Source organism: Zalophus californianus, chromosome 11, assembly GCF_009762305.2.
Source record: "Zalophus californianus isolate mZalCal1 chromosome 11, mZalCal1.pri.v2, whole genome shotgun sequence".
Taxonomy (NCBI): Eukaryota; Metazoa; Chordata; class Mammalia; order Carnivora; family Otariidae; genus Zalophus; species Zalophus californianus.
In genome coordinates this window covers 65,237,485-65,254,302 of record NC_045605.1, presented here as the reverse complement: position 1 = coordinate 65,254,302, position 16,818 = coordinate 65,237,485, and the positions used below count along the sequence as shown (strand labels likewise).

Here is a 16,818-nt window from a genome sequence, read left to right as displayed (position 1 = left end):
TTTCAGAAACTTACAACGGTGTGGAAGAGGTTCAGGAGGATTTAGCCACGTAGCAGGCTAGTATGACAGACAAATGTTGATTATAGTACTTAGGGAGAGATCCACATGGAAAGTTATCTATACCATGGTTTGCTTTTAGCAGGGTTTACAAACCAAAGAGGCCAACAAATAATGCAGATGAGTTAAACAGGTCAAAGGGAGAACAAGTCTAATGAGGGCAGCTGTCAGTTGTCCCCATGTAGGAATGCAGAAACAATTGTTACCACATTTTTCAAATTTTCAAGAGAAGCCGAAAACTTAGCCTTTAAATAAAATCTCTTCATTTGTAAATGTTGGCTTAATTAAAAAAAACAAAACGCCTCTAGACAGCTTAAAAAAAACAAAAACAAAAAAAGCCCACATCTGCAGCTAATAGGATGCCAGCTATTACAACCTGTAGCTTTTAGCTTCTCTGACTGTGAATTCATATTGTGTAGTATAGTAGGGAAAAGACCTAAGGACAGGAATTAGGAAATTTCTGGTGAAGTACAGCCTGATAACATAATTGAGAAAAGAATGGAAAATGCAAAACTCATGGCTCTCTTTATGGGTAGCAAAAGCCAAGATTTTATTAACAACTTGTCCCTAAAGAGCATTTTATAAATAGATTGCTCATTTAGCTTAATTTTGCTTAGGTAGCATTGTTTCCTTCTTATTAGTCAGCATTGTTAGCATTTTTGAGAAATCATAGATTTGACGGAGACTTGTGGAGGAGCTGCTGAATTACAGAAGTTATTACAGCAGAAAATAAATTATGTGGTGCTATAAATACTTGACTCAGTGACTCAGCAAATTCCCTTTATGTCCAAAGGGAAACATCTTGTACCTAACTTAGAAGGACTGTTTTTAATTTCTTCAGCTTTGCAGTTGTCACTGTTTGTCACTGATAGATTTTTACATGATGTGAGAGACATAAAGAGAGACCACGTTCAGATGGAGATTTAAGTATTAGGGAAATGAAAGCAGTGGGGGAACCCTCAGTCATTGGAGTGCTTTCATACCGATGGCTGGGGATTACCAGGAAAAAATCAGAGAACCATCTGGAATGGCTATGAGAAACTAGATAGTTTTATTATACTCTTAGGTGACATTTCCAACTAATAAAATTAGAATAAAAATTGTAACGTTAGAAGCAAACCCCTGGAAAATATGTAATTAACTTCTTTAGAATTCAGCAAGCATTCTATGTATCTCTAATACTCATATTTAAAATACTTTAACCAGACATTTGAGTTGATGCCAAGATGTGCCAGAGATGGTTTCTGCCTTCAAAGGCTATTAGGAGAGAGACTAAATGTACACAAAATTTTAAAATTATTTGTGTTTAATTGATTAATAGTTCAGTACTTTGTTTATAAAACCTAGTAAATTGTTGGTCTTTTAATAAATATTTATTATCATCTCTTAATGAGCATGCAAAAACAGAACAATGTAGGAACTGATTTTATATAATACATCTTCTTAGAAAACAGTAAAGAATTATTTAAAAACCCTCTGTATCTTGATTTTTATAATAAAAAATACTCCTTCTTGCTACTAAATAAAGCATAATGGCAATTAAAATCTGTCAAAAGCTCTTCCATCTTGTGTAATTCTGAGGTGCTAACATGTCATTTCAGCACATGTCATCATATGCTTGAGCAAAAATGTCCTAAATGTAAAAATAGAATGAAATAATTATTAAAGAAGTGTAAACAAAGTTCTGTTTAAGACAATGTCTTAGTCTGCTTGGGCTGCCATAACAAATAGCATGGACTATGGCTTAAACAACAGACATTTATTTTCTCGTGCACCTGGAGGCTAGATATTCAAGATCAAAGTTCCAGCCAATTCAGTTTCTGGTTAAGGACACTCTTTTTTTCTTTTCTTTTTTTAAGATTTTATTTATTTATTTGTCAAAGAGAGAGAGAGCACAAGCAGGGGGAGCGGCAGGCAGAGGGAGAAACAGCCTCCTCACTGAGCAAGGAGCCTGACTCAGGACTCGATCCCAGGACCCTGGGATCATGACCTGAGCTGAAGGCAGACGCTTAGCTGACTGAGCCACCCAGGCATCCCAAGGACTCTCTCTCTGACTTGTAGCTTGTCTTCTTGCTATGTCTTTACATGACCTTTCCTCAGTGCATATATGTAGTGAGAAAGGGGGGGAGGAAGGAAAAGGGGGAGAGATAGAGAGCACTCTCTGGTATCTCTTCTTAAAAGGACACTAATCTTAATTACTTCTTGCAAATACACTATACTGGATTTTAGGGGGACAGAAACAGTCAGTTTATAACTGATTGGAAACAGAGGAATCAATCAGGGAAGGCATTTTGGAAAAGGTAGCATTTGAATAGGCTCTTGGAGAATGGGTAGGATTTTAACCATTAGAGGTTGGAAGGAGAGATTCCAAGTGGAAGAAATAGCTTAACCAGTGTCATGGCAGTGAGAAAGCAAAGAGTCTATTTAGCACACAGGGAGTCAGCTCTTTCACCTGCAGGATGACATCTATACTCAGGAAGTTAAGAGGATGTGGAAGGGATGTGGCCAAATTATTTTGTACCTTATAAAACATCATTTTCTGGTTTCAGCACTGCTATAACTAGCTCTGTGACCTTGTTTATGCCCCTCTACTTCTATGTGTCTCAGCATCCCATGTGTCAATGGTCAATGAAAAAATTATCTCTGGGGTTTCGCTTAATGAGTCTGTACTTCAAAACAAGTAAGTGATTTAAGTTCACAAGTATTACGTGTTTGTGTGTGCCCATATACTTTCACATTTGTGCTCTCATACCACTAGATGTGCACACTTCTGCAAGTGTTTGATGATAGGTAGAAAAATCTGCTGCCACTTACCAACATTGAATTGCACTCCTCCCACCTCTGCATGAATTAGGAACCTTTTTCTGCATATTCCAGTGACTCAAACTGGACTTCCCAGGGAGAGTTGACCAGGCACATTGTGGGGGGAAATATATTGTTTCCCCAGCCTTGTTCCATGCCCTTTTCCAACTTCATTGGCTCTTTTATTTTCTCCTGCTTTAGACTTCTGATTCTTTCATGACTGCTTTTTCTGCCCTGTTAAGGAAACTTAATCTCAAAGCCTTCTTTCATAGTCAGTTGTAGGCACTCAAAGGCACTCATAGACTCAAAGGGATATTTCCTTTTTAGTAGGAACTAGGCCTTAAGCTACAGGAATGAAATATAAACAGTAAAATTCTGGACAATAAATGGACATAGAGCCTGGGGATAGGGGTGAGGAGGTGAATTTTGTGGTGTTCCTAAAAGACTTAGAAGTGGAAAATGATCCCCTGGAGCTTGAAGACCATCTTCAGTCCTAGAACAGTCTAATATACTTTACAATTATTTATCCTTAACCTTGGAGCTGTCTTGGTTATTTTTAGCAAAATAATTACTCCTATTTACTTATTTTCTAGAATTCTAGATATAGTTGTGGGCTTACCTGTGCAAACACTTAGGTAACTTTGACCCAATCTATATGATTCAGTAGGTAATTCTTCTTCCTACAAAATGGCTACTAGGTTAACAGCTTGTTCCTTGTTGTAGAGGCTTAGTTTTAATGAATCTTTCCAACTTAAATAAGAAGCAGTAGAACTAAAGTTGAAGAAGAATTGTTTTCCTCAAAAACAGGGGCATATTTCTTTTTAAGAAATTCATTTTCTTTCCCTGCTATATATAGTCAGCTTATAATACTAAATTTTTCTTCTCAAAAATAGGTTAACCTACCTCTTTCAGATACACATCTAGGTCAAGAAGGTGTTATCTTCATAATGAACTTAAGCAACAGCTTAGGTGACTCATCTGAGAATATTCTATCAGTCAGAAACTGTTCAAGGTCCAACCCCAGTATTTACTGCTCTGTGGCCTCCACTTTGCGTAGGCACCACCTTGGTGAATCACACTGGCTATCCATCACTCATTCTCTGAAGACCACAGTTTCAAAATAAAACCCTTAGAAAATGCAGGCACTGAAGTAACAGTTGTAGTTACTTCACCCACGGTTGACTGTACCGTGGACGTAACCTACAATTTGAGTCTTTATTTGGTCATTGACAAAGGCCTTAAATTTTTGAGTCAGAACTTCAGTGAAATTCAGAAATGTAGGCCTCAAGATGTTGATTCTGTTGTTTATAGGAAATGTTTTCAAGACTTAACTTGCTTTTCCTAGTTCTAACAAAATAATTTAATGTTTTGGGGTTTGGTGTTGTTTTTTTTTTTTTTTTTTAATCCCTGGAAAAGTTGAGTAGATGGAAACTATGAAAGGAAAAGTTGTACTATAAAATTGTAATTCAAGAGTACTGTGGTTTCTGCTTTCATCTAATAAAAAGCAGAAAATAGTATAAGGAAAAAGTTCATTTTTCTTAGATTATTGGTAATAAAATTCAAGTTAAAAATCAGAGCTTGCTAATTGTTTTTTTCCTCTGGATTCTCTTTGTCATCAGAATAGTCTCTTGAGTAGTGATAATATCCAGATTGAATCAGAAGATTTAACTGTAAAATTTAATCACACAAGGAATGAAATGGGTGCTTCCAGGTGATACACCTTTGCCTTTTTATCCTAATATAGTAGTGACCAATTACATGCAAGTTATTTAGAGGTGAATGGCCATAAGCAGCTTTCTAGGTGCCTGGCCTGCCTTGCTGCCTCTGCAGACCCCTAAAACTGCTTATTGTCTACCCAGGCAGGCGCTCATATTTTTCCAGGTTACCCATGACTTTTAGGATACCTAAGCTGAAGGCAGACGCTTAACCATCTGAGCTGCCCAAGCGCCCCTCATTGATGATTGCTTTAATCCTAATTCCCTTCTTGTGCTTGCTTTGACTTTAATTTGCTTTTTTTCCCCAAGTTTTCTTTTTTTTTTTACAGTACATCATTAGATTCAGATGTAGTGTTCAGTAGTTTGTCAGTTTCATATAACACCCAGTTGTTCATGACATCACATGCCCTCCTTAGTGCCCATCACCGAATTACTCCATCCCCCCACCTACTACCCCTCCAGCAACCCTCAGTTTCTTTGCTAGAGTTAAGAGTCTCATGGTTTTTCTCCATCTCTGATGACTTCCCATTCTGTTTTCTCTCCCTTCCCCTACAGTTCTCTGCCCTGTTTCTTATATTCCCCATATGAGTGAAACCATTTGATAATTGACTTTCTCTGATTGACTTATTTCGCTCAGCATAATACCCTCCAGTTCCAACCACATAGATGTAAATGGTAAGTATTCATCTTGTCTGTTGGCTGGGTAATATTCCATATATATATATATCTATATATATATATATATCACATCTTCTTTATCCATTCATCTGTCGAAGGACATCTCAACTCTTTCCACAGTTTGGCTGTTGTGGACATTGCTGCTGTGAACATTGGAGTACACATGCCCCTTCAGATCACTACATTTTTATGTTTGGGGTAAATACCTAGTAGTGCAGTTGCTGGGTCGTAGGGTAGCTCTATCTTTTTTTTTTCTTAAGGTTTTATTTATTTGTCAGAGAGGGAGAGAACATAAGCAGGGGGAGTGGCAGGCAGAGGGAGAAGCAGACTCCCCACCGGGAAAGGAGCCAGATGCGGGACTCGATCCCAGGACCCTGGGATCATGACCTGAGCCAAAGGCAGGCGCTCAACTGACTGAGCCACCCAGGCGCCCCAAGGTAGCTCTTTTTTTTTTTTATGTTATATTAGTCACCATACATCATTAGTTTTTGATGTGGTGATCCACGATTCATTGTTTTTATATAACACAACCCTCTTACACTATTGGTGGGAATGCAAGTTGGTACAGCCACTTTGGAAAACAGTGTGGAGGTTCCTTAAAAAGTTAAAAATAGAGCTACCCTATGACCCAGCAATTGCAATCCTGGGTATTTACCCCAAAGACACAGATGTAGTGAAAAGAAGGGCCATATGTACCCCAATGTTCATAGCAGCAATGTCCGCAGTAACCAAACTGTGGAAGGAGCCGAGATGCCCTTCAACAGATGAATGGATAAAGAAGATGTGGTCCATATATACAACAGAATATTACTCAGCCATCAGAAAGGATGAATACCCAACTTTTACATCAACATGGATGGGACTGGAGGAGATTATGCTAAGTGAAATAAGTCAAGCAGAGAAAGTCAGTTATCATATGGTTTCACTTACTTGTGGAACATATGGAATAGCATGGAGGACATTAGGGGAAGGAAGGGAAAAATGAAGGGGAGGAAATCGGAGGGAGAGATGAACCATGAGAGACTATGGACTCTGAGAAACAAACTGAGGGTTTTAGAGGGGAGATGGGTTAGCCCAATGCAGTGATGGGTATTAAGGAGGGCATGTACTGCATGGAGCACTTGGTGTTATCCCCCTGATTTTTCTATGTGTAAACTGAGGTCATTGATTTGAAACAATTGTTCTTTCCTAACACAGGCATTTAGTGCTATAAATCTCCCCCAAAGAATTGGGTTAGTGGCATCCCACAAATTCTAATATGTTTTCACTTTTGTTTAGTGCAAAGTACTTTCTAATTTCCCCTTTTATTTCTTCTTTGATCCATGAGTTAATTAGCTTCCAAATTTGGAGATTTTCCAGATAACTTTCTGTTCTTGATTTCTAATTTAATTCCATTCTAGTCAGGTAATACTTTTGTATGGTTTGAGTCCCTTTAAAATATATTAAGACTGGGGCGCCTGGGTGGCTCAGTTGGTTAAGTGTCTGCCTTTGGTGCAAGTCATGATCCCAGTGTCCTGGGATTGAGCCCTGTGTCAGGATCCCTGCTCAGTGGGGAGTCTGCTTCTCCCTCTTTCTCTGCCCCTCCCCCCACTTGTGCGCTCTTGCACTCTCTCTCTCTCTCAAATAAATAAAAATAAAATCTTTAAAAAAATGTTAAGACATTTTATCACCCACAATTCAGGTTTTCTTGGTAAATGTTTTGTATGCAATAGAAAAGCATGGATATTTTGCTGCTGTGCTATTAAAATTGAAGTCAGGCAGGGTACTTTCTGCCTCTATGGATTTGCCTGTTCTGGACCTTTCATTCACATGAATGAAATTTTACAACATGTGAACTTTCATGACTGACTTCTTTCACTTAGCATAAGTAATGTTTTCAATGTCCATCCATGGTTAGCCTGTATCAGTACGTCATATCTTTTTATTGCCACATAATATTATATTGCATGTATGTGCCACATTTTATTCGTCAGCTGAGGAACATTTGAGTTGTTTCCATTTTTTTACTGAGATATCATTCATATACCATAAAATTCACTTTTTAAGTGTGTAAAGGGCTTTTCCTTCTCTAAGTAGTATGGAGTTTCCACTTTATCTGATCTTCAAAATTTGTTACTGCTTATAAGTCCACTTTATGACTTCTAAAATTGTATTAACATCACTGATGTTGTTGTCTTTTTTCTCATCCTCTTTACTCTTGTATGTTTTATCATTTTTCTCTTTTGCTGTCATTTCAGTGGGGTTTGGGGGCAAAAGAACTTTCATTCTGCCACATTTAATAAAAAGATCCCTTAAAATTATTTTGGAAGAAGGAAAACAAATTGTCAAAATTCTGTTACTTTTATTTCATTTTCATTTTGCCTTTTTCTCCTAGTCTTTGTGTACTTATGGGCATAATCATAGCATATTTGGTCGATTTTTTTTCTTTTTTTTTTTAAAGATTTTATTTATTTATTTGACAGCGAGAGACACAGCAAGAGAGGGAACACAAGCAGGGGGAGTGGGAGAGGGAGAAGCAGGCTTCCTGAGGAGCAGGGAGCCCGATGCGGGGCTCGATCCCAGGACCCCGGGATCATGACCCAAGCCAAAGGCAGACGCTCAACGACTGAGCCACCCAGGTGCCCCTGGCCAATTTTCGTAAATGTAGCATAATTACTTCATTCATAACACACCATCATATTAACCACTTTAATGGCAGCATAATATTCCTTTGTGTTAATAAGGTTCCTTCATTTGCCTAACCTTTCTCTCTATGGTTAGACATTAAAATGGCTAACTTTGGAGGGGGTATAGCTATTAAAGATAATGCCATAATAAACATTTTTGTAGAGTTTCGGGCCATTTGCAGGTACACATAGTGAGAGCTATGACTCACCAAATTCCTCCATTTCCTGTGCCCAGACCCACTGATGCCTTTTCTCCTTTGGTTCCTTTTGTAGTTACATCTCAGAGAAAACACCTTGTTGTGTATCTACTAGTATCTACTATTACTTTGCTGATGATGTTCTCCCAATCAGGCCCTCAGTCTTACCAGTTTACAGTGCTGTTATATATGACATTATTAGGCTCATCAGTTATCACATGTGGAGTTCTTGTCTCTCCATATAAATTATAAGCACTTTGTAGACGGGTCCCATAGTACTTGGTATTGAGTTAATGAAAAGTGCAAGTTTCCAGTAAACTTGCTTAAACAATTTAAGAATAGTTAAATATGTTTTAAAATCCATGAGCTCATAAAAAATATGAATAAAAAAAGAAAAACTGGTCATCTCTGATGAATGCTAGAGAGCAATGCATTGTTTTTAAAACTGATCAATGAAGGGATAATCTCATGTATTTATCCAGTACAGGTTACATGTTTGGGTTACCAAACAGTTGATGAGGGGAAGTTTCTCTTTATAGAAATATTCTAACTAGTAAGTAAGGAAATAATGCTAGAATGAGAATATCACTATTTTATTATTCCTAATAATGAATCTAAGAATTGATGGTCAATAACCTTTAACATCACAAAAAGAGAGACAACCGTATATAGTAGTACATCCATAAAGTATTCTTGCCAAACAGTCAAGCCTGAAAATGATCAAGCTTCTAGATCCAACTGTAGTTTGCAGGAAATACAAAGGACAAAAGACTATGTCACGTGGTACCACTGGGATGCAGTCAGCAACCACCAGACTAATGGAAACTATTGGATAAATGATCCAGTTTCTTCAACAAATAGATCACAGGTGGGAGGGAAAGTAAGAGAGAGAGAGAAAGAGACAGACAGATGGTACAGGAACCTATTGATTAAAACTGACCTCAGAGATATATTAAACTGATGGTAATATATAGATCATATTTGGGTCCTTCCTGAATCAAACAGACTGTATAACAAAACAAAAACAAAAAACAAAGAAAAACATTTAACATTTATAAGATAATTAAAAACTCAAACACTGACTAGATATTTTATATTAAAGAATTATTAATTTTTTAAATAGTAGATTTGCAAAAAATCTGCATGAAATAATTTCTTATTGGCAATATAGCCAGTGTATCAATAACCCAAAAATGTTTATTGGTACAGGAAATAATGGGAATTATCTTTTTCTTAGGCCCCTCTCAAGCATTTCCAAGCACTATTAAATGGTGCTGAAACAAGTAATCAGAGTTGACAGTTGACATGTGTGATAATGTTCATACACCATTGTTTATAATAGCAAGAAGTTGAAAACAATACAAATGTCCATGAGCAGGAACAAGGAAATGCTATATATTCATGTAATGGAATTCCAAAACAGTAGTTAAGTTATGCAGTAATTAAGAAACTAGATTCTGTAGCTAAACTACCTGAGTTTGACTCCAACTGTAGTTCCATCACTTCCTGGCAATTTTCTCTAGGACAAGGTACTTAATTTCTCTGTGCCTCAGTTCCTTTACCTTTAAAATAGGAGTAAATAATAGTACTTACCTCAGTGGATCACAGGTTTGCATAAGGTCTAAGTACGTTGATAAATATACATAGTGAAAGCTCAATTAGGTTAGTTTTAATAATTATTATTTATTATTATTACCTGAATAAGTTTAGCATCATAATATGTGAAAAACCATGTTCCAGAAGAAAACACAATGTGGTATCATTTATATAAAGTTTAAAAACCTGCAGAAAGGAGGGGAGAAAGGAAATTTGGGTCCTATCTTGTATTTTTAGGAATGCCAAACCCAGGGGGTGGCCCAGGTCATGGTCTCAGGAACATGGGATCAAGCCGCTGGACCTGTCGGGGCTCTGGGCTCTGCACTCAATGGGGAATCTGCTTTCCCTCTCCCTCTCCCCCACTCACTCACTCTCTCAATCTCTCTTTCTAAAATAAATAAAATCTTTTAAAATAAATAAGTAAATAAAATCTTTAAAAAAAAAAAACAGGCAAAGGACTTGACAACAAGCTTGTATTTGATTCCTGCTAATTTTTGGACCACAAAGGAAAAAAATTGATTTGTCATCTGATCTCTTAATATTTACTAAACAACTTAATACAAAGAATCATTAGAAGGATAAGTGGCTTAAGAACTTCAACCCTGTCGTTCCAGCTACTGAAATTGGCACATCAAATGAATACTGGGCTGTGCTAGTGAATGATATGCTTCTTGTGCAGGAATTGTGTGCCTGGATTTTCTAAGTAACCCAGGAGAGGTTTAGACCATTATGAATTTGAGGTTACTTTCATTGTTCAATCTGATTATCAGTAGAACAGAAAAAACTATAGTAGATTCTCACAGTCACCTTTTTTTTTTAAACTACTTGGATTATTTGCCATTCTGTAAATTCCACTAACTAATGCACATGGTATCCTATATACTCCTTGCTTGTAAGCCACTCTCTTTCTGCTCCTTTTGAGTTGTTTGTTTACAAAGAGTTCGTTGTGTTTTGTTTCAATTAATTACATAGTTTAATTAAATATTACATAAATCAATGAAATATAAGTTGTATACTTTGAGAAGCATCATCAATAAGGGATAAAATCAAACCTGCAGTATAATCCTGTATATTCTTTGTGGACATATACAGATATAAAAGCTGTATAAGTGGGAATGAAAAATACCTAATTCAGGATCATTGTTACCTCTGGATTTGGAGGCAAATGGGATCAAGAGAAGTACACAGTGGGCTTCAATCAAATCTATAATGTTGAATGTCCTTTGTTTAAAAAAATGCATGAAGCAAATATGTTTAAGGTTTGATTAAGATTTGATAAATACAGGTTTTTGATTCACATTTTTCCTATTCCTATCTTCCTTTTGTTTGTCTCTCAAGACTAAGCATGGGGGGGCGACGGGGAAGAGAGAGGCAAACCATAAGACAGACTCTTAACTTTAGAGAACAAACAGGGTTGCTGGAGGAAGGGCGGGGCTGGGTGGGTTAAATGGGTGATGGGTATTAAGGAGGGCATTTGTGGTGAGCACTGGGTGTTATATGTAAGTGATAAATCACTAAATTCTATTTCTGAAATTAACATGACACTATATGTTAACTAACTGGAATTTAAATAAAAACTTGATATAAAAAATATTCAAATTCTTAAAGTGACTTAATATCTGGACTTGGTCAGGCCAGTGTAGAATCATGAAAGGACTGGCTGGCCCTGTCCCCACACTGTGCAAACAGGTATAATTGTATTCTAGTATCCAGAGCTAGATAGGAAATACCCAGCAACTTAAACAGTGAATCTTTGTATTCTGCATTATTCTTTAAGACAATTACATATTTATGGTCCTACTAGCTAACTTTATTTCCTGAAATCTGGTTTTCCTCTGAGCTCCCTCATGGCCTTGGCCTGGAGAACAAACATGTCTAGCCAGACAGACCTTAGGCCCCTCATACTGATATCTTAACCTTTCCCTTGACCAACTCATCTCTGAGATGATTTGTGTCCATTTATTTGGTTTTGAATCTGGCCTGCCAACTGATGAGCCTCATGAGGTTATTCTCCATATCCTGTCTCATGCTGAGGTTGTCTTTGAATGCTTTGTGGAAAGTGAATAGCATTGCTTAATCTGGTACCATCAGGGCTATTTTTTTCTAGATAAGGAAGGCAGTCAAAACATATTTTTTTAACATCTCATAAAATTGCATGCCAAAATATCACTTGTTTCTTTAGGGAAGAATCATAAGAATTATTAGGAAGTGTAAAATAAATAGTGTTGCCAAAATTGGAGGGAAATAAAGAGATGTCATTTGACAACAGCATTCCCTACCACGACCACCCTTAGGCCTTCAGTGGGGATTGAGTCTCATCTTTGTTCAAAATAAAAGGTCATGAAGTTCGCTATATGGGCCAGTTTGAGAAGCCATTTTAGGAAAGTTTTTTCTTGAAACCAAAGAAGTGATTAGAATCAGGAGATAGTTTTATAGACAGGTGCTTATTTTCTTTGTTTACAACTAATACTACTATTATAGGATATAGCGAATTGGAAACCTAAACAGTCTCATCACATCTTTCTCTAGATAATTATACAGTTTGCTTTTGTGGACTATCTTAAATTTTGTATCTTACAGAAATGATGTTGAATAATAGAAAACCTTATTTCTATTCCTCTCTCTTCTGCCCATCTTGCTGTATGACCTTAGGTAAATCCATTTTCTTTGTAGGGTCTCTCAAATATACAGTGAAGACATGCAGTATTCACCTTACCACGTACTTTCAAGACCAGCCAGACCACAATGCTCCATTTTTGTGATTCCCATATAAATCTTTGATGGGCTGTAGGCAGAATAAGGTGCTACTGCCCTCTGCTGGCCCTAAGAACACACCTGCCCTTCAGTGCAGTGGCCCTGCCCATCCCAACAGTAAGGGACACAGTGCCCCTTGCTTGTGGTTGGGAAGACATAGCAGGAAACCACAAAAAAAGGCGAATTTCATGTTTAGAAAAATAATTATATTTGAGGTATTTGGGAATTAATGACTTCTTATGCATATATCAGATGCCATTGCCATGTGTGACTGCCTTGTCCCCAAAAAGTATTTATCCTATAGTCACTTTTCCCCCAGCTAGTGTCTCACTTGGTAAACACGTTGTGGGTTCTGACCCTTTGAGCTGCTGTCATTGTTTTACAGTCTTTCTGCCTTGGAACATATATAGTCCACTTTTTTGGGAAGATTTAGGGGAGTTTCTGCATATTCATTTTTAGTTTGTCAATAAATAGGAAGATAATAATTGATAAGTGCCAAGGAAAGTGAATATGCAACATCAGCAAGAAAAATGCTGGAAAAGAATGACAGGGCTTCATTATACTCTCAGATCCCTGGGGAGCTCTGTCAATTTGTAATAAGAGATCTATAGTTAATAATAGCTTTTTTGGTGTGTCGATGATCCTAAAAATACTTTATGTGAGAAACTGATAAGGATTTGTTAAAAGCTCTGGTTTTCTGAGCCCATCTATATTAATTTCAGAACTCCAAAATTTTAAGAGCTGCTATTTATTACATCTCATTTGTAAGAAATAGTAGTGCCTCTGATTATGCTTACGGGAAAGGCAACTGAGAATTATGCTTTTGTCTTGTTTAAATTTCATGCCTTTAAAATCCCTTTCAAAATAGGTCTGTGCACTGCTACTGAGATCATTATTAGTCCTTAGATTGCTGTGGGGCAAAAAAAACCAAAAACAAAAAAAACGTGCAACCTACATCCCAAGTATCTACAAGCACGGTATAGGAGGAACATGTGATTCACTTTGTGGCTTCCGCTTACATACTCACAGAACCACATTTTGCCCATGATTTCCCACTGATAGATAGGAACTGTATTTTAAACGAGTATATAGGCATTATGAAGATCAATAGTGATCCTTTTGCAGCTTACCCTTGGGGAACTCTTGATTTTTGTTTCACAGTCAATCCCAACTTATAGCCACCTGATAGGAGTTACAGTCAGTCACCTCAGCAGCAGTACATAGTCCTGTCTTGAAAGGGACTTACACAGGGGATGCAGAAATACGTAGACCCTCATAGGTAAAATCACAGCCATCCCACGTCCATAGTAGTACACATAAGTACTACATAAGTACTACATTTCATGGTATGTGTAGTGCCTGTTTTCAGTTCTAGGTTTAGTCTGCTCTAGACCAAAAAGGAAATTAGCATGTATTGAGGCTATCATTTTTACCAAGTATCTTATTCATCAGTTATGCATCCCTAAGAAATAAACCAACTTTTGCTACATAACTGTTACATATGTAACCTTAATAGTAATCTTCAGTGTCCGATATTCCAAGAGAGAAGTCAGTTTATTAAATTGCTTTAAAAGAAAACATCAGAAACGTTAGTTCTACTCAATTCCAAAAAAATAAAATGGACAAAAAAATTGTCTATTGAGAATGATACCTGCTGTTTGCTGAGAAGTGATGGATTAAAGTTTTTGAAACATCTTTAACCATTAGAGATGAAAGCAAGAGCTGTGGAAAAAATGTTTAAATCATTAACTGAAACTTGACAATATGAATCATATGTACAAGTAAAAGTACAGTGTTAATTAAAATCATATCAGATCTTCAAGACAGTGTATTACTTTGGGAAACAAAAAAAATTACTTTGGGAAACAAAAAAAAAAGGTTGCAGAAAAAAACAGCACTGCTAATTAGTATTTATTTTATGATGTTCTTTTGCAAGACAATTTGGTATGGAAAAAAAGAGCAGGGGCTTTGGAACCAAACAAACTTTGGGCTAAAAACCAGTTTTACTACTTATGTAACTTGTCATCTGACTTTAGGCTATCACTTAAACATCCCTGAACTTCTGTTTCCTCTTCTTTAAATTGGCAATAATAATGTGCATCTCATATTTAGTATTAAATGAGATATGTAAATATTTATGAAGTACCCCAAATGCCTGCAGAGTTAGTTTTCCTCCTCTTTATTGTAAATCACAGAGTAAGGTTTACTCTTACTTTGAAGCCCAGCAGGAAGTCCTGGAAAGGAAGGTTTGGTTTGAGATTACCTTCCCATGACCAGACTTGGTTACCAGAAAATGCCCTCGAAGCCCAGGACACTCTGCTAGGGAGTATGTGAGGCAGGCAGCAGCCTTGGTGGAGAGGTAAAGGGTTAGAGTAGGGAGGGTGTGATTCTTCTTGAGTCTCAAATGCATGATATGCCCTCATTTTGTGTATAAAGCCAAGCTGCAGACTCACTCACATTTCAGCTAGTGCCCCCCAAAAATGTACTGTAGAAAAAATTTTAAGTTATCTGAAGCTTTATGTTTAGGTTGTGTTGGATTTCATTTACATATCCCAATTGTAATAAGAGCTACCAACTCTACAGTGTGCACAGTACAGTGCCAGGTACCTTCCATACATTCTCTAATTCATATGATAACTTTGATTTTAGCTGTTGCTAAAATGTCCATAAAGTGACTGAGACCCTAAAGGATTTGACAGCAAGCCCAAAGTTGCCAGTTAAAAATGAATTAAGTTTTTGATTGCTAAGTTTGTACTGCCCTAAGATATTGTTTAGATAAACCCTTTAATGATATTTGTAGTTAACCATGACCCCTGTAATTTTCTGAATTGTCATGACGCTGTCAGCCCTGTGGTGATGTGTATTATGTGTTCTCACAGAAACTGGCCCCTGGAGTCAGCCAGTTTGCTTACACCTGTGTTCAGGACCACCCCATCTGGACGAATCAGCAATTTTGGGAGACAACCTTCTACAATGCAGTGCAGGAACAGGTGCGCTCTCTGTACCTCTCAGCCAAGGAAGATAATCATGCCCCATATCTGAAGCAAAAGGTAAGAGAAGGAAGATACTAGTGTGGGACTGGCATCCTGGCTTCAAGGAAAGCTTATTCATATATTCCCAGGGCAAAAGGAAATCTAGCCACTGTCTACCAGTGTATTTGAGGTTCATCCTCAAATGGGAGTCCTGTGGTGATCATCTTTCTTCTGTTGATTTCTGATATTATATTTTTCCATAATAACTTCTTAATATAGTTCTTTAGCAGTGGAATTGTTTTATTACATGTTAATAAATAGGAATTCTTTGGAAACAGTTATAGGAAGTTGAACAGAAAAAAGAAAATGAAAATACCTGACCAGATGTCTTATGCAATTAACTTTCTGAAGAAATGTCAAATTAAAGCTAAATGACTCTAATAAAAAGCTTTTGCACAGCAAAGGAAACAGTTGACCAAACCAAAAGACAGCCTATGGAATGGGAGAAGATATTTGCAAATGTCTAATCAGATAAAGGGCTAGTATCCAAAATCTATAAAGAACTTACCAAACTTAACACCAAAAAACAAATAATCCAATCAAGAAATGGGCAGAAGACACGAACAGACATTTCTCCAAAGAAGACATTACAGATGGCCAACAGACACATGAAAAAGTGCTCAACATCCCTTGGCATCGTGGAAATACAAATCAAAACCACAATGAACCTCACACCAGTCAGAATGGCTACAATTAGGAAGTTTCCTAACAAGTCAGGAAACAAAAGATGTCGGCAAGGATGCAGAGAAAGGGGAACCCTCTTACACTGCTGGTGGAAATGCAAGCTGATACAACCACTCTGGAAAACAGTATGGAGGTTCCTCAAAAAGTTAAAAATAGAGTTACCCTACGACCCAGCAATTGCAGTACTAGGTATTTACCCAAAGAATACAAATATAGTGATCCAAAGGGGCACCTGCACCCCAGTGTTTATAGCAGCAGTGTCCACAAATATGGAAGGAGCCCAGATGTCCATCAACAGATGAATGGATAAAGATGTGGTATACACACACACACAATGGAATACTACTCAGCCATCAAAAAGAATGAAATCTTTACCATTTGCAACGACCTGGATAGAACTAGAGGGTATTATGCTAAGCAAAATAAGTCAATCAGAGAAAGATAATTACCATATGATTTCACTCATATGTGGAATTTAAGAAACAAAACAGAGGATCATAGGGGAAGGGAGAGAAAAATAAAATAAGATGAAATCGGAGAGGGAGACAAACTATAAGAGACTCTTAAGTATAGGAAACAAACTGAGGGTTGCTGAAGGGGAAGTGGGTGGAGGGATGAAGTAATTGTATGATGAGGA

General features: G+C 37.2%; 1 protein-coding gene across 3 annotated transcripts in view; it reads left to right on the top strand.

Moving 5' to 3' along the window:
- SBF2 (SET binding factor 2) overlaps positions 1-16,818 on the top strand; it is a 474,770-nt gene that overhangs the window by 392,852 nt on the left and 65,100 nt on the right. For all 3 annotated transcript variants that reach the window (XM_035722821.1, XM_035722820.1, XM_035722819.1), the window contains exon 18: positions 15,345-15,515. In XM_035722821.1, the coding sequence (XP_035578714.1) occupies positions 15,345-15,515 (171 nt within the window). The remainder of the gene's footprint in view (positions 1-15,344; positions 15,516-16,818) is intronic.